The sequence below is a fragment of the Crassostrea angulata genome, chromosome 3, assembly GCF_025612915.1.
Source record: "Crassostrea angulata isolate pt1a10 chromosome 3, ASM2561291v2, whole genome shotgun sequence".
NCBI classification, from domain to species: Eukaryota; Metazoa; Mollusca; class Bivalvia; order Ostreida; family Ostreidae; genus Magallana; species Magallana angulata.
This window is the reverse complement of record NC_069113.1, coordinates 53,322,935-53,341,394: the sequence shown is the minus strand read 5'-3', so window position 1 is coordinate 53,341,394 and position 18,460 is coordinate 53,322,935. Positions and strand designations below refer to the sequence as shown.

Here is an 18,460-nt window from a genome sequence, read left to right as displayed (position 1 = left end):
CGGTTTGTCCGAGTGACTGCATAGGAGAGTTGATTAAAAATCAACTCCCAAAAATCACTGTTATTAAAATCAAAAATAATAATTCCTCATCCTTAAGTGTTGAAATGATCAGCAACGCTTTCAACTAAAAAATATTTTCTTGTAAAAACCTTGGTTTTGTAGATAAGCAGGTGGTTGGTTTACAAAATACAGACAACCATGTCCTCTTTGACTTTTATTTTAAAAATCTATATGAACTGAAGTTCAAATATGAAATGAAAGAGAGGCTGAAGGAATAATACATCTATGAAGCAGAGGTAGTTATGACGAAACAGTGTCACTTAATATAGTATATTCGACTTAAAATATACGGTTACTCTTCAAATTAGGATAGTAAGTTCGATAGGATTTGTAAATATGTACATACATTTTATACTAGTCTTATATATACATATCTTCAGTTTTTAACGATAACGATAAATCCTTCATCTGTTTTAAATAATACCAGGACACATGTATAAGACCTAACACAAAAGTTTATAAATAAAAATCCACCGATGTTGCTGCTGTTTGATTGAAGAAGCACTATAAATTAGGAGTGACAGAAATAAGGGGATGGGCTGGGTGTTTTGCCTATAGGGGTTGTAGGTATACCTATAGAAGCAGGAGACAGTCAGTTGCTTGAACACACCCACTGCAGGGTTATATTTCTTCTGGGTGCTATTCTTCTAAAGGTCTACAATCAGAACTATTTTTTCACTGTCTAACAAAATTATAAATAAAAACATGATATATTCAAAATGGTACAAATTATCCGCAGACTTATTGGGAAATCGGAATTCTTGAGGTGGTAGTTTTCAATTATACCTGTAATATGATTACATGTACTAGTTTATAGATTTTTACTGTTCTTCTTGTGTATATATAATTTTCTTATATAAATGCTTAAATGAACGACTGATCACCTGTCACTGCTTTGTTAGTCCTATGTCTAAATGACTAATGACTTTGTTAAAAAGGTGACTAAATATGAAGATTTGAAGACTATGGTCCCATATATACAATCTGTACAAAATCAGTAGAAATAGTCATGAGTATTCTACAGTAAGTAGCACTTAGCTCTCAGTCTAAATTACACAAAACTGGTACACCTGTAATCGTCACTGTCATGGCAGCTCACGTGTTTATTCCCTTGGTCTGTATAGACCTGTGTTTATATTTACAAGGAGTTTTACCACACTCAGACGGCAGTGTCCACCGTCCCAAAGCTCACGGGGCGCCGCTGTTCGGAGTAACCATTGCTGGTTATAGGTTGGGACTCTATAGATTCCGCAGGGATCTGATATGGTTTACCGGGCATGTTATAATCCTGTGGGGGTACGGGCGGGGCCTCGTCTTCGTCCGAGTCGTCATACTCCTCACCGTCAGAAACAGGAACAGTGGGGGGACTCGGAAGTGGGTCTGACGCCGGTGACGTAGGAGGGGAGGGTAACGGATCGTCCGTATCGGGCACCTGCGGGAAATCTTCCGGTTCCGATGGATCGTAGCGGTATCCGTCGTCAAGGCCCGGCTCCCTCACGATGTACGTCCCCTCGTAGTCGTCGTCCTCCAGGAGCGGGGGTGGGGTCTGTACCAGCTCCAGCTCCTCGTTCTCGTTCCTTTCATTCTCGACCTCGAAGTCCTCCATCGGGTCGTCTATCTGCACAGTTGTTGAGTTAACAGAGTCATTGTCAGGCGGCCTACAGTCGTCTTCGTTCTCTGTCGGTATTTGCTCTGTAACAGTTGCGTCTGTTGATAGCTGCTCGGTCACGTTTTTAGTCTGGTCCGGAACAGAGTTTTCTTGATCATTAAAATCAATTAAATTGTCGTTTTGACACACATTATTGGTTTCCTCCAACGCTTCCTCTGTTAGGCTTGAAGAAGCCTGTTCCGGTTCCTCTAGTTCCGGTACCTCTTGTTCCGTAATGGTGTCTTGGACTGGCACGTCATAAGCGGGAGGCGGAACTTCCTCTTCTTTATCTAATTGTTCGCTTTCTTGTTTTGGTTCAGCGTTTACTTCCTCCGCCTCTACAGGGGGTGGCGGAATTTCCTCTTCGTCTTTCTCAGTTTTAGATTCTGACTTTTCGTGTGCTGTCTCGGTGAGTATAACATTATCGCCATCTTCTTTATCTGTTTTGACGTCAATCTCTTCAGTAACTTTTTCTTCGGTTACCATCTCCTGTTGCGCGGTTGCTGAATCTCTCTGAATGGATTCCATTGCATTAGATTCTATCGCGTCACTGTGGACGATGACTGTGTTGCAGTTGGTGGTTTCATTGGTCTCCATTTCGATCCTGTTGTACTGGACCTCGCTTGCCGGTACCACGGGGCACACAGCTATGGTTTTGTCCTCCTTTGGTGCCTCTTTCTGGTTTTCCGCTGCGGTGTTTATCTGTTCGTTCTCTACGGCAAACGTGACACATGTTTTATTCTTTGAGTCGGCTTTCTGTTCTTCCTTGGACTTTTCACTCTTGTCTTCTATTCCTTTGTCTACGTTCTTCTGCATGTTGGTTTTATTATGTCGGTAAACGAGAAATATAATCTTTACTGTTAAGCAGAGAAGTGCGAGCACGCTGCAACAGAATAGAGTGATGGTGTCCCTTCCCCAGTCGTAGAAGAGAGTTTGCCATTTCCAGATTAGTCCGCAGCAAGTCGCTAGCCAGGGGATGTAGGGGAGCAGAATGTACCTTGTGTAACGGTCGATCACAAACACGTCCAACCAGAACCAAGCCAGCTCCAGTAGCGCCATTGCTCCGAGCAGGGCAAGGAAAAGGATCTCATCGGGCACCCCTACCTCGTACCTCAGCACAACGCCGAGATTCAAGAACATCACAACTGTCTGCCAGGCGGAGATAAATCCCAGTCCATTCTGAACCAGGAATCTTACGACCCATATTTCACTCTGGGTCTCCTCTTGAATGAGCACCGCAAAGTTGTTGAAGAGTTGTTTTAGCGACGTGTAGAAGCTGATGTACATCGTGACCGGAAGTGAGAATACGATGATAAAGGATGCCACCGTGTACCCCCAGTTCCACAGATATAGCCATAGCACCACCGCCAAATTATTGGCCACCAGAAGACCGTAGACCCGCGGGGGAGTGAGGGAGAGAAGATAGATACTTCTACCGCCTTTTGTTTTACGGCAGATTGTCGTGATACCGTACAGAATGAGAACCAGTTCAAGCGCAAAAACAATGTACCAGATGAAGAAGATGGGCCAGGGTGGATTTATCATTAGTGGAAACATCCGGGATACATCGCCGGTGGATCTGTTGAATATTCCTGAAAATGGAGAATGCATTATTTTATTTTTGGTGACATTTTAAGTCTACTGGGTTCATTTTAGAAAATAAATTTCATTAGCTGATGGTAATTTACCAGATTCTTGTAATGGAATTCACAACGTATATACGTGATGGATGAGTGTAATTACAGCGGGAGTAAGGGAGTGTGTGCACTTCATTAAAATTGTTATGTAATTTTGAACAGAGAACCGCAATTAACATTCTCGGATGTGTGCAAGCCTACATCGAAAGATTACACTGGGCAACTGATAATCGTCATCACTGGAAACTAATAAGTTCGGTTTGTCAATCACAGCCATTGTCGGTGGACCAACTTGGCAGGTCTTCCATCATTAAGGGCTAGATTTACATTGACATAAAACTATTTACAAGAAATAAAAGTCAGAACAGATGCTTGTCTGGATCTATCCAAAACAAACCCAACTTCTGTTTCAAGATAAAAGAAAACTTGATGTTATTTTACAACGTTTGAAAGAAGTTGGTAACTCTGTGTGTTGCAGTATTCCTTAGAAATGATGAAACGATTTAGGTACATGGGCGTGAATTGGATAGAATTTTTCAATAAAAAATATTTCTGTATTGAAGAAATTGGCGATATTTCCTGTGGAGTGTGAATCCTTTCGTCTGTTTTGATTGCTGAGGCTGTTTATCGTCTGCTACCGAATGATAGGACATTATCGAGCGTTGCGATATGACGCCGCACCAGCCGGCAGTATAAGCAGACTATAGCTCATCTTGTTAACTCAACTTACATAGTTCTCGGGGTCTTTAACTGGACATCTGTACCAATTATAAAAGTATTTCCGTAATAGCATTTTACCTAGCTCTTTCCCAAAATATTTGTTCAGTATGGAGAGCGCTGTCATTGCTGCAAACAGGAAAAAGGCGGTGAAGATGAGTGCAATTCTCCCAGACTTATTTGTTGCCATGGTGATCTACAAAAAAATTATAAAAATATAAAGTTTTTTTGAGATTTGAGCAATACACAGCATCCAAGTCCCTGCCAAGAATAAAGTTTTGAGAACATTGTATAGCGTGTGTGCTCCCTTGGTATAAATCAGCTTCGATCAGCTTCAATTACGTGTAACTTAAGGTTCGTTAAAGAATTTAGTATTTTTTGCTAATCTAATTTACACACAAGTGGTATGTTCAAGCTCTACGCCAGAGATTTCATAAGATTCCCACCAGCTATTATCGCTATCTTGACAGTGATTCAAAAGTCCTCTCATTTGTTTTTCTTTATTTTCCTTTCTGTTATCGTATGAAGATTGACAACAGATACAGAAGCTGATATCGGCTGTCTTATCGTTTACCCTGCGGTGACCTCATAGAGGGCGTCATGACCCCCACGGTGACCTCAAAATGGACTTCACGGGAGGCAAGGCAGACAAACACTTTTATCCTCCGGCATGTTAATCAGTAAGCCCTTGTTAACGAGCTCATGTCCATAAACAAGCAGCTATTGCGTAATCTGCACTCATGGTCTGCGAGTCTGCGACACGGTTTGAACTGGATTAACTGTGTACATGTACGATCTGCCCATCCTATTGTCTTTGTAAAGCATGGCAACGAGAGAGAGGCGAAGCGTCAGGAAACAATTAGGGCTACTACAGATTGTACCATATTATGCATATAAATCTTATTAAAAATCAAGATCTAAGAGGGAAGTCTAGAGGAGCCCCTTCCCCTGAACTGTACTCGGCACGTAGATGGCTTTGTCGATCAAGTCCATTGTTCCTCTGAAGTTTGAAGTATATATATTACAGTGTAATCCCGTGATCATTACATTACATCGACACATCAAGGTCTGGTTTAACAAGTACTTTACATGCTTCTGTCGATAAACTCTAATGTACTGTGAATTCTGCTCATTATTTTATCTCTCACTTGCGGCATGTTTGGATCATTCAATCTGAATTGCAAATCCCGAAATGAAAAAAGAAGAAGAAACATTCAGACTTCCATTTACCCAGCAGGGGGTGGCTGGGCGAGGGGGAGATGAAAAGAAGAAGATTGATGGGGAAAAAATACACACTAGGGGGGAGAAAATGCCCCAGGGGGCCTCTACTGATTTTTACCTCTAAAACGTATGTGATATACATCTGTATACTCTTACTTTATAATATTAAAACAGTGAAGTAGATGCACAGAACGCTCTACATAAAGCAATTTGTTTTATCTTATATTTATGTTTTAAATACTGAGAGAGGAGCATGAGATAAACAGAAAAAACAGCACATGTGAATATTGCTATCTAATAGGGAAAACAGTATCATTCAAGCACAACTCTAAACTCCTACTTTAAAAGCAAGTAAGGCTTTAGGAAGCTGTGGGCCAAGCAGTGAATCAGTCAGTCAGCTTGTGATCAAATATCCAGCACGACATTTTTTTCTGACACGATTGCCAATATTTTTGTTTGTAATGGAAACCGGCACATGTTGAAGGGGCACAGTACTATCTAAGATTGGTCTGCGATAGGTTTCAATGAGTCACGAGATCCGCTCACGATCAACCGATAAATTTCTTTTCTTCATCATTATGAGACTTATCGATAAACTATTACTCAAAAAATAGAATTTGCTGTTGGAACCCTCGTTAATTTTCCCTCGCTTTCCTCCAGAATTCGAGCGAAGTGACGCAGGAATGCAAAACTTTATGCCACCAAGCGAGATTTGAACTCGCGGAAAAGAAAATAACACAATAAGATGGCCAGAATCTCCATCGATGTGTGTTTACATTTTCTTAAATATTTACCAAAGGTCGTTCTTTAACGCTAAAGACTGTCATTAAGCAGAAAACATTCACAAATCCACATCCCTAAATGATAAATATTAATACTACATCATATAAACAGTACCCACCTTTTTTCCCGTCAGCAAACTTCAACAAAACTTCACAAAGAAAGCCCCTCCACCGTTTCCTTATCTTTGACTAAAAATAACTTCTATGAGGTCGAAGCGCATTGGTGGAGCATCTTGAAGCCTCTCAATATGCTGAAGGGTGATTATAAATTCAGATTGGGCATAAGTTTTTATCGCGACTCTGGGTTTATCACGCCGGGGAGAGGAGAGCACATAGACTCCGCTACTGCAGCTGCAAAAACGCTACGGAATAGCGATATAATGTAGGGGCCGTCAACCAGGGGCTCTATCTGTTCATCTACGTGCTGTGCTCACTGTGTCCAAGATATAGATCGATTTTTTCGGAAGTTGTACTTTTTTTTGGCCATGGACATCATTCTCAACTCCTTCATTTAATTGAGAATCCGTTTGTAAACAAGTGTTGAGAGAAGCCCGCATCGTCAGAATATCACTTACAGCTCGGATTCGTTTTGAAATACGAAGAAAGATCTCAATCTCAGATTTTGTTTGATACTGTCTGCAGCTACATTATAAGTACATTGCATTAAAATGATCTGGGCTTATGTTCAAATGAGCTAGCTCTCAGAATGGAGTCGGAATTAGACGCTAACTTCATGTCGCTTGCAAGGGTTCATGAGACTTTATTTTACGCTATATAACGTCAATTTCGACGGATTCGACGTACTAAAGTGTATGTTAAGATCTAATGTAATGCCTATGGATGTGTGAAGTTCAAGATATAATTTCTTTCAGTTGTGCTTTATAACAATAGCTTTGTTTGATATCTTGTATCGGGGCTTTAATGTTTGGTAAACACAATGAAAACTCATGTTTTAATTCGTTATTTTCTGTGATATATTTGAAGAAAATAGTAACAAATCTTGGAAATTTCACTTTAAATAAAGAATACCGACAGTTTCTCCAAAAACAGCATTTAACAAGCTCTTCTTCAAAAGATACTCTGGGGTCATTTTCTAGATCAGATTGACCCCGACTTAAGATGCCACATAATTCTGATAATTCTTGAATCCAAGCAAGTCAAATGCTCGAACATCTGAACCATTCATTTGGACTTTTCTTAAAATGTTTGAGTTTTTATCTGCATGTTTATGTTGCAAATTCATATATCCAACAAATACATGTAGTTTTTTTTTAGTTCTTGTCACATAATTGTCAAGAATATGGACTACAGACCCACTCTATTAATAATCGTTCGTGAATTTGTAAGAAATAATATGCTATTTAGAGATTTTAAATATAAACACCTGTTCGTATATTTTCTTTTTAAGTACATGTTATGAACTTATGTATTTTTTTTTTTTGGCCATGGACATCATTCGCGATAAAAACTTATGATATTTTCATGATATATAGTTAAGGAACGATGTTTGTCACATTGCGTTAATCCGTCCTCTACTTTATGCAAATATCCATATCTTCTTTGCACATGTTCTTGATATTAATTTAATGCAATGAATAACAGGGTATCCATTTCTTTCCAAAGATAGATTATAGACCCACCCCTCCCTTTCCACCCACAGTTATTAAAACAATGAATTTACAAGGAATTTCGATTTCTGAAAATTTCTTAAAGCTGCTTGGTCCGATCTTATATCAAATTTTATGCACGCTTTTAAACGATGGCTATGCTTAGTATATGTATAATAATAGACATTGCAGTAGTTTTACCCGTCAATTATGCCAAATTTCAATGAAGAAAAATACGTACAAAATTTGCTAAACAAAACAAACGACATAAAAAGGTACCGCGTTATTTCGCCTCATGTTAAATTTCACCCCTGACGACGAGACGGGTATGGCTGTATTACGAATTTGACATCGCTTTAAATAAAGGTCGAAATGATCAGACAAATCACAAATAAACATGTGTACGTTTTGTTTGCTAATATTTCTAAAGTTTTCTTTCTTTACAGTCGATGCATAGCATGCGGGTTGAATAACCCCAATCATTCGAGGGACGAAACCAAGCGGTTTCCTTTTCTAAACATTCCCGTGATGCATTTTGGTTTGTTTTTTCGTTTGCCCAAAGAGAAATTATTTTATTTACTTTGAATATTTCTAACTTTGAAAGGGGACTGATTCTGCTGGTGTAAATAGGAGAAAGTCCATAACTTTCTAAGATAAATGATTTGTATGAAAAAAATTTGATACTGTAATTGCAAAAAAATCGGACCAAGCAGCTTTAAATTACGTGAATTCATGATTTCCAAACACAATTGCCTATCTTCATGTGTACCAAAAATGCATAGATAGGGGTGGTGCTGTTTCTATTTTTTCCTTTTTTCTACGTTAAGAATCTGTGTATCATACATGCAGTTATATAATTCATATCTAGTATATATGAGATGTGTGTAGTATAAAGAAGATGGGGAAATAAGATGGCGCAACTGCCCATTTGGTTTAGTCCTAAAATACAATTTCAAATCTAACATTTTTTTCAATTTAAAATATTTGATATGTTATAATACAAGTTCACAAAAGGGTAATTTCTAACTATATTCAGTTTGAAATATTTCAAAAAAACGACGAGAAAAAAAAATATATCGTAAAGTTTTGGTGGTATGGAATCCACAACATAAAAACCCAAGTTCTATAAAGTTACCTAATGTCTGGTGCTCTTTTTTTTTCTTTTTTTTTTTTATCTTTTATTGTCCTAATGTCTGGTGCTCTAACCACTGAGCCATTTCATTCACAACAAAGTGCGTTGTTTAAATGCTAAAAGAGACGTTGACCACGAATTTACGGACTTGTATTATTTTTCTAAAACGTTCAATTGTTGAGCTACAAAATGTCATTTTTGAAGTATATTGGGTCATCTCTCCACATTTTTATTTATTAAAATCGGTTTAAATTCCATTAAACCGCATTAAGACTATAACAAAAATATGGAGCTCAGACCCACTCTATAAAAGAAAAGGCATTAAAGTTATAAAAATGACATAATTTGGAGGTTGTGACACGCATACGCCAGTTTTAATCAACCTATTTCAAGTGTTTAAAATATTTAAGGGTTGCAAACCGATGTTACGTTACATACACATTGTTTTTAATTATTTTTAAAATTTTTCATCAGATGTTATGATATTTTAATTTGGCAGTATCTAATCATTCCTCATATGGGCATTTTACACGCCTTATTCCCCCATTTTCTTTAAGGAAGAAAAGCTTGAATAATTTTTAATACCTTTTTATATTATCCCTTTCCTCTACCAACGAAAGCAGTGCATAAATATTCGACTTCGTGAACGAAGGGAGGTTTTGTTTGCCCTAATGTGTGTGTGTGGGGGGGGGGGGGGGATTTTCAGTGCCGGTTTTTTAGAGGTTAAGGTTCAGAGGTAGGGGGCACCAAGAAAAATAAAATTCCTGAATGCCGCCTGGCTGAGAATATGAAGTACAGTATATAGATATATACGTATATATCAATTCATTCTCGTGAGACAAATCATTAATTGAGAGGAAGGAGTGTTATCATGGTTATTATCCGCATCCTGCGCCGGATTATAATAAAGCAAGGGAAAAGTATTTTAAAAATAACAAAGCCACCAATTACGGAAATGAGAAGGCGATTTCAATTTCTAAAATTGTTATATGAAAGTTCGGTTTGATTAAAACATTAACGTTATATGCTAAAATAAAGTCAAGTTACCCCCCCCCCCCCCCCTATAATCCGGAAAAATGTATCCTACCATATTTCATTCTAATTTTATTCCGTCTTTTGACATTGATTTGTTTACATCCCATTAGCATGAACTGATGTATTTGACTTAAGTTTAAGGTCTTTCATCAAGCAATGCATATATTTTTGCATATTTCTTGATTAGTTCGACACACAGTCCAAATTCACGCGATCCGTCCTCGACCGCAAAGGAAAAGTGTACACTTCCGGGTATAAACATAAGTGTTGGGGAAAATGGCAACGGAGGCTCTGAGGATTGATGGAAGTCAAGACACGGTGGATGCGCTGAGCGCAGAGGCCGCCAACCTCAAGAAGAAGCTGGAGGAGGAGAAAGCTAAGCTGGCAGACATGGACAGTAAGTGATAAACATTGCCCGATGGTGTGGTCACTCGATGAGGGTCCCCAGGAAATGTCATTCAATGTCAGATAAAGGGGAAGTAAATAGCTACTGTGAAAGGGAAAACTTGTCGCTGTATAAGTTTTTGTGGTCTCACTTTGTCGAATGAAACTTTGATAAACATGTAAGGATGAAAGTAATAAACAAAACAAAAGTTTCACAGCAATGATAAAAGTATAGCTTTAATTTGTCATGAACAAGATTTTTATAATGAAAAAAAAACCAGCAAATAATTAACATATGAATAAAAACTGCAATACAGAAGATCATATGACTGTTAATTAAGTATCTGCGAGAGAGTAAATTTGGGTGTATTAATTGATACTTAATATTAAAAAAGAATGATATTTTAATTGAATCTATGTACATTTTTATGATGTAAATGATGCTATTAATAATCATTATAATTTTATAGTGGGTGAAGTTACAAAGAAGATAGAAAACATGACACAATTCAACATGAAAGCCAGAAAAGTGTTAAAGGGACACCATGGGAAGGTTTTATGTATGGATTGGTCTAAAGATAAACGTCATATTGTCAGTTCATCTCAGGTATGGTATTACAAATTGTGTACAATCATGGAGATAGATTTTGCATTAGCTTGTATGGTATTGTGTCTGTGTCTTCTGACAATAGTACAAACACCCTAACACTTGTACATATATTTGATATGCAAGTTTGTAAAGTCTACTATTTCAATGTGAATGATTTACCGGTAATTCTGGTTCAAACACGTACTGGTAATTTTATTGGCTAAACAAATTCTTATATGCATGTATCATACATTAAACGTAACTTGCCTACATCACAATATGAGGCACTTGCAAAACATATTAATCCACTTGATGTTATGTTTAAATTTTGTACAAATAAATGTTCTTTTACTTAAAATGGGCCTTATTTTTAGATTTTAGGCAGAGAAATTTAGGAAGAGTAAATTACACATGTATAAGGAATGAATTTGATTTTTCTACACATGTCGTATGAGTATAACATAACTTTGGACAGTTTATCGCTTCACGGTTTATAAAGCTTGAGCTGCCCCAAGTTATGTTATATCCTAAATAACATAGGTAGAAATTAAATTTTGCATATATGTATAATTTGCAGTGTATAATATAATTCATCATGTATGTGTATTTGATTGCTTAATGTACATGTGAATATATTTTTTTGAATAATTGTAAAATGGAAGATTTATTGACTGGATTACTCACTTCTTGTTTACACTTATTCCAGGATGGAAAGATGCTAGTGTGGGATGCATTTACAACAAACAAGGTACATTTACTTCACATTGACTTATAGGCTTGCCTTTCTCATCTCTGACAAACAAATCGGTGTGTTTTTATTTTTGTAAATTGTATTTATTTTTTATGATCTAAATTGATAACAAACAGGAACATGCTGTAACCATGCCAACAACATGGGTGATGGCTTGCTCATACGGACCAACTGGAGATGTGGTGGCTTGTGGGTAAGTATAATTGTTCATTGTATCAAATTGTTCACATGAATTATGATGGACTTATTAGTAAGAAAGCTTCATACTGACTCCAGTGGGGAATGAAGCGGGGCCCTCTAGCTTACAAATCTAGCACTCTACAAAACAAAGCTAGAGGATTACCCAACAAACTAGAGCAAGTAGAAATGCCATATTACTAATACCAGGCACGTAGCATCGGGGGGGGCCAGGGGGGGGGGGGCAGGGAAGAATTTTGTTTTGGAAGTATAGTTGAGTCTACCCCCCCCCCCCCCCCCCCCCCCCCCATGGAATAGGATTTTGAAGATTTTTGGAAAATTTTAAATTTCCCTTTTTTTGCTTGTCAAGATTTTTTAAATGGGTCTGGCCCCCCCACTTTCAAAAACGATACTACGTGCCTGAATACTGCCACTGTGATGTGTATAACCCTTTCATTACAGAGGCCTGGACAATAAATGCACGATTTATCCACTGTGTTTGGATGATGACCCAGCGACTAAGAAACGAGCAGTGGCTACCCATACTAGTTACCTGTCCTGTTGTACCTTCACCACCTCAGACAAACAGGTGAGATAGTCACAAGTAATACAAATAGGTGAGAGAGTCACACCTCAGACAAACAGGTGTATAGTCACAGATCAGACAAACAGGTGAGATAGTCACTGCTCAGTCAAACAGGTTAGACAGTTACAGCTCAGACAAACAGGTGAGATTATTAAAGCTGAGACAAACAGGTGAGATAGTCACTGCTTTGACAAACAGGTGAGAGAGTCACACCTCAGACAAACAGGTGATATAGTCACAGCTCAGACAAACAGGTGAGATAGTCACAGCTCAGGCAAACAGTTGAGGTAGTCACATCTCAAACAAGTGAGATAATCACAGCTCAGTCAACAGATGAGATAGTCACATCTCAAACAAGTGAGATAGTCAGAGCTGAGATAGTCACATCTCAAACAAGTGAGATAATTACAGATGAAACATTAACCACCTACACTAACAGGTAAAATTTCACATTTTATAATTCACTTCAATAGATAGGTAGCATAAAACAGCAGCTTTTGCATGCACAAATTATGATCACAAACAGGTCAAACATGCATCTCTTCAGACAAACTTATTCTGGAAGAGCTTTAGAGCTGGCCATAAAGTGTATTTAAGACATGCAACTTTTTTAAGTTAGTAGAAGTGTTCATGCATAACATACACGTCTTATTTCATTTTCTGATTACATTTCATACTTAACGGTAATTCATTTGTTCTAATCAGATATTAACAGGAAGTGGTGACAGTACTTGTGCATTATGGGATGTGGAGAGTGGCCAGTTAATACAGAGTTTCCATGGCCACGCTGGTGATGTCATGAGCATTGACCTCTCACCTTCAGAGACAGGAAACATGTTTGTGTCAGGGGTAAGCTATCATTGAAATGGACTTCTAAACAGATTGGTGTGCCTCTCAGCAGATCTATGTTGAAATTTTGTGTTTGTTACTTGTACAAATTGTTCTGCTCCACACAGGGTTGTGACAAAGTGGCCAATGTCTGGGACATGAGAACAGGAGAATGTGTACAGATGTTTGAGGGCCATGATTCCGACATCAACAGCGTCAGGTTCTATCCAAGCGGGGATGCTTTTGCCACAGGATCTGATGATGCCACAGTATGTTTATACAGATGTTTATATTCTTATCGAAATGTTACAGCTTATATAATGATATCTACCCAGGTTCATACTATGAGGAAATTTAAATGTGTAATTTTTTTTTCATTTTGAGCTAGAAAGTTATATTATTTTTAATAATGTTAATTCAAATTATCATTTGATAACAGTTTTAAATTTTATCATTCTGGTATTTTTTTGGAAAGTTTTGAAATTTGCTCAGATGTGCTGAACGATCTATTACAGTGCAGGTTGTTTGACCTTCGGGCGGATAGAGAGGTCAACTGTTACAAGAAGGAGAGTCTTATATTTGGCTGTAACTCCGTAGATTTCTCTGTCAGTGGTATGTAGAAGATTCAGAGAGATTATCAAATTTAAAATCGTTGAATTTTACTTTTAATGGTATTCCAGTAATGGCAAAAATGTTCTCAGATATTACCAGTGTTCTATTCAATGATAAAAATTTTTGTGGACCATGGCTCTGTAGATGTGTAATTTACATGTAGTTAACTCTTTTCTCCTCCAAAATTCATCAGTGTTGAACTCAATGCTTTTAAAACAGGTGGTATTCTCCTTGCTATCATTAACCTCAATGTTAAACAGGTCATGTTATTCTAACAATCAATAAACATCATGTGAAACAGTCTATATTCACATTACCATCATGAATGTTTTAACCTAACTAAGCCATCTTCTTTACCAACATAAACTTATTGTTATCATGGTCATTTTCTTCACAAGAGTATTACTTGTAGTTACCAGTATTATCGTTTTCATCAGTGCTTCTCTTGTTGTTATCTAGGACGTCTTCTGTTTGGTGGCTACAACGACTACACCGTCAACATCTGGGACGTGCTGAAGGGCCACCGCGTCTCTATACTGTACGCCCACGAGAACCGGGTCAGCTGTCTAGGCGTGTCCCCCGATGGTACCGCTCTCTGTACAGGAAGCTGGGACTACACACTAAAGGTACACCACACACACACCTACATGTACCACATAAAGCTGACTACACAATGAAGCTACACCACAGACACCTACATATAACGCATAAAGCTGACTACACACTGAAGGTACACCACACACACCTACATGTACCACATAAAGCTGACTTCACACTGAAGGAACACCACAGACACACCTACATGTACCACATAAAGCTGACTAAACACTGAAGGTACACCACACACACCTACATGTACAACATAAAGCTGACTTCACACTGAAGGTACACCACAGACACACCTACATGTACCACACAAAGCTGACTACACACTGAAGGTACACCACACACACCTACATGTACCACATAATGCTGACTACACACTGAAGGTACACCACAGACACACCTACATGTACCACACAAAGCTGACTACACACTGAAGATACACCACACACACCTACAAGTACCACACAAAGCTGACTACACACTGAAGGTACACCACAAACACCTACATGTACCACATAAAGCTGACTACACACTGAAGGTACACCACACAGACACACCTACATCTACCACATAAAGCTGACTACACACTGAAGGTACACCACAGACACACCTACATGTAATACATAAAGCTGACTACACACTGAAGGTACACCACACACACCTACATGTACCACATAAAGCTGACTACACACTGAAGGTACACTACACACACACCTACATGTACCACATAAAGCTGACTACACACTGAAGGTACACCACACACACACCTACATGTACCACATAAAGCTGACTACACACTGAAGGTACACCACAGACACACCTACATGTACCACATAATGCTGACTACACACTGAAGGTACACCACAGACACACCTACATGTAATACATAAAGCTGACTACACACTGAAGGTACACCACACACACCTACATGTACCACATAAAGCTGACTACACACTGAAGGTACACCACACAGACACACCTACATGTAATACATAAAGCTGACTACACACTGAAGGTACACCACAGACACACCTACATGTACCACATAATGCTGACTACACACTGAAGGTACACCACTGACACACCTGCACATACCACATAATGGGGATTAAAATGGGCTGACTACAGCTTGCTACAAAACTTACAGATACTATCCAGCAAATTTGTATTCTTGATGTTCATCAAAAATACATGTACCGTTCTGTTGAGACTCTTATTGTATGGCTTTAGATAAACAATATCTATTGATTTGGGGCTACCATATTGATTGGGATATAATAGTATTGTTATGTGGTAAAACAGGTAATGCAATAAATACTGTGTATAGAGATTTATCTCAGAGTTTATTATTGAATTACCCAGTAGCTACAGTTTAATTAACTCTCAATGATTATTTTAAATGTAAATTTACATTGTTTTAATTTTCATATTAAAATGATATATTGTACCAATAGTTGACTCATGGTATTGGTTGATGCAAGGGATTTGCAGTCCAAGAGAAGTGATATTTACACTTCTAAAGGCGGTAAATCCTTGTTACAACCTCATCAAGAGTCAGTAGCTGGGTGTTTCTACAGAAGAGAGCAGCCTTCTCAAAGATAACCTTGAATCTTTTCTATTTCTTTTCCAGATTTGGGCATAACGAATATCTTTCATTAAGTGAAATCCTGAACTAGTTCGGTAGAAATCCTTCACCTGTCTCAAGCAGAGGGCACATGCACTCTCTATCATGGAGTGATTATTAAACTGTGTGAAATGAAGTACAAGTACTGTTTTATGAAATTTAGTTGTAGATTTTTACTTTTGTGTAATAGGATGCACCATTTATAGTTGTTGAAAAAACAAGTTGTACTATATATTGTATATTACACTGAATAACTGAGAGGAGATAGTGAATATATGACAGAAATTTGTTGTGTATGAGAGAATTCTAGACTTGTGTAGAGAAGAGGAATCCATGAATTTTCTCTTTCTTCTTGTCCAGCAGACAATTACTTTACTACATTGTTTCTTTTTGGATCTGGTAATGAAATCCAGGCTCAGCTTATAAATGTCAAACAACCTCTGATATATACAGTTTATATGAAAGAGGAACACTAAAAATTTGACCAAATACCTGTCTGTTTCCTGCAAGTTTTATTTGTGGGGTATTTGTCTATTCTTATGTCTATTCTTCTGTTTATTATGACCAAAATTATGTAAAAGAGAGACATGAAGAAACAATCTCTTTGGGAGTATGGGTGATTAACAGGGTTAACTTTATTTACTGGTATCTTCTTGTTCGATAAGTGCGGCACATGTATATGGATGGAGGAATGAATTTTTTGCTGCATTTAGTTGATCTGTCTTTAGTCATGCCATTAATATGCATGATAGCTGTTCAAGTCTTTTATTATTTAATTTTTTCCTTGGGTATACATGTATATACACAGCTCTTTCAGTTAAACATTTAGATTGAATTACAGTTACTGTTAAAATTTAGAAGGAAAAAGAACTCACAAAAATGTTCTGACTTCCCCAGCTCTCCTTGACCCTCCAGCCTCCCAACTTCTACATCGACTCATTTCTTTATATCAAAATCCATGTAGAATTAAGTTTTTACAACTAAATTACATGTATCTAATTAACTTAAGTCATAAATCCACTTTATATTTTACAGATTGTTATTTTAATTTAGCATAGTAGCCTTTGTTAATTCTTTGCACATTTTACTAGATCTTTTAATTTTGTTATTTTTTTTACGGTGCTATATGTTTATAGATATGTTAATTACTTATATATGTATGTGTTCTAACCCTAGTCTTATAATTTTTTAATACTAATGTGCAATATACAATTGAAATGGTGTGCATTATATTCAATATACATGGGTTTTTGTAACCCAAATTACACGTCAGTTTTATTGATATTGTTGAGATTAAATGAATTATTAACTTTTGGTCAAGATTGGCAAGAGGGAAATAATTTAGACTGTAAGTCCTGTAATCATGGTATTAGATAGGCTGACTCCTGCACTGTAACAATTTTACAGCTATTTAGCTGTTTAATATATAATTGTAACTTGTTAACATTACATATACCTCTACTTTCAAACTTTTTGAATTTTAATTCATAAATCTATTAACAGCTACATGTATTTGAATTTGGATTTATATCAAAATTAAACAATCATTGAATTTTGTAAATGCTGATAAATATATGTTTAATCATTAAATTTCTCCCTAAATTGTTCTAGGTAATAAAATGCATGTATATATTTGTTTCTTTTATAATTGTGCCCCCATTATGAGCTAAATTTTAATATTTAAGATTCTATTAATGAAATCTATGATTTTTAAGGATGATGTTTTAACCTTTTTTCATGTAGGAAAATTGCACAAAAATTTATATGCCTACAAGTTATTATCGATCCATTGAAATCTGTTACATTATATTGCCATGGGGTTAAGTTGTTGAAATGTACTTATATCTGTGTATTGGTTATGACTTCATTGTTAGCGAAAACAATCTCTAATAAATGTATGGTTAAAATGTATCGCTGTTGCATTATTTTAAAATTAGATAATGAAATATTTCATACATTAGATAAAACAAATTAATTTGTGTCTGTAGGTCCACTTCAGGTGTTACATTAAATACTAATTTAGTAGGCGCGTCGGAATGGGGGAGGGGCGCTGATAATTTAAGTCTTCAATTACTTCAGACGCCACTGCATTATTAGGGATTTTAACACTAAATATAGAATATATTCTTATTTTAAAAAAAGTGCTCTATAATAAAAGATCCTAGGTATTATATAGTACGGATCATTTTATCAACTCAGAAATAATTTTAGTTCACAGCAAAACACAATTGAGCATTATAATATAATCTCTTAAATTATGCATTTTTGATGATAAAAATAAGTTTATTGACAGCACAGTCAAGAATAATCAGTATATCATCATTAAACAAGAACAAGAGCAAAAACAAATTTTTAAACGTAGAGATGTTTCATTGAAGTAATCCCGGATATTTGTATCACTTGTGAAGGTTTTGTCTTTTATCTTCTTATTTTCGTGGTCACTCTTGCGTTTAAAACGAATAAA

At 36.9% G+C, this 18,460-nt stretch overlaps 2 protein-coding genes across 3 annotated transcripts; one reads left to right on the top strand and one right to left on the bottom strand.

Annotated features, from left to right (window-relative positions):
* Positions 1-749: 749 nt before the first annotated feature.
* Positions 750-6,737, bottom strand: LOC128178660 (uncharacterized). 2 transcript variants are annotated; one of them, XM_052845927.1, is made up of 3 exons: positions 6,185-6,737; positions 4,144-4,258; positions 750-3,300 (listed from the first exon to the last, which is right to left on the bottom strand). In XM_052845927.1, the coding sequence occupies exons 2-3, from the start codon at positions 4,250-4,252 to the stop codon at positions 1,220-1,222; spliced, it is 2,190 nt and encodes a 729-aa protein (XP_052701887.1). In that variant the 5' UTR covers positions 4,253-4,258; positions 6,185-6,737; the 3' UTR covers positions 750-1,219. The 2 variants fall into 2 exon arrangements, with proteins under 2 accessions (XP_052701887.1, XP_052701888.1); XM_052845928.1 differs by lacking the exon at positions 6,185-6,737 and adding an exon at positions 4,637-4,657.
* A 3,165-nt stretch (positions 6,738-9,902) lies between these two features.
* On the top strand, positions 9,903-17,907 carry LOC128178674 (guanine nucleotide-binding protein subunit beta-5-like). Its single transcript, XM_052845943.1, has 10 exons — positions 9,903-10,236; positions 10,694-10,830; positions 11,519-11,560; positions 11,680-11,756; positions 12,203-12,329; positions 13,032-13,175; positions 13,283-13,423; positions 13,670-13,766; positions 14,226-14,392; positions 16,003-17,907. Exons 1-10 carry the CDS (start codon positions 10,116-10,118, stop codon positions 16,012-16,014), a joined length of 1,065 nt encoding a protein of 354 aa, XP_052701903.1. The 5' UTR covers positions 9,903-10,115; the 3' UTR covers positions 16,015-17,907.
* The last annotated feature ends 553 nt before the right edge of the window (positions 17,908-18,460 follow it).

What these genes read in the sequence shown, in the direction of transcription:
- LOC128178660 (XM_052845927.1), bottom strand. Translation starts at nt 4,252, where the DNA reads ATGGCAACAAATAAGTCTGGGAGAATTGCACTCATCTTCACCGCCTTT. An exon ending in ATATTTTGGGAAAGAGCTAG is followed by an intron (nt 3,301 to 4,143) that starts GTAAAATGCTAT and finishes CTCCATTTTCAG; the next exon opens with GAATATTCAACAGATCCACC.
- LOC128178674 (XM_052845943.1), top strand. Translation starts at nt 10,116, where the DNA reads ATGGCAACGGAGGCTCTGAGGATTGATGGAAGTCAAGACACGGTGGAT. An exon ending in ATATTGTCAGTTCATCTCAG is followed by an intron (nt 10,831 to 11,518) that starts GTATGGTATTAC and finishes CACTTATTCCAG; the next exon opens with GATGGAAAGATGCTAGTGTG. An exon ending in GGAGATGTGGTGGCTTGTGG is followed by an intron (nt 11,757 to 12,202) that starts GTAAGTATAATT and finishes CTTTCATTACAG; the next exon opens with AGGCCTGGACAATAAATGCA.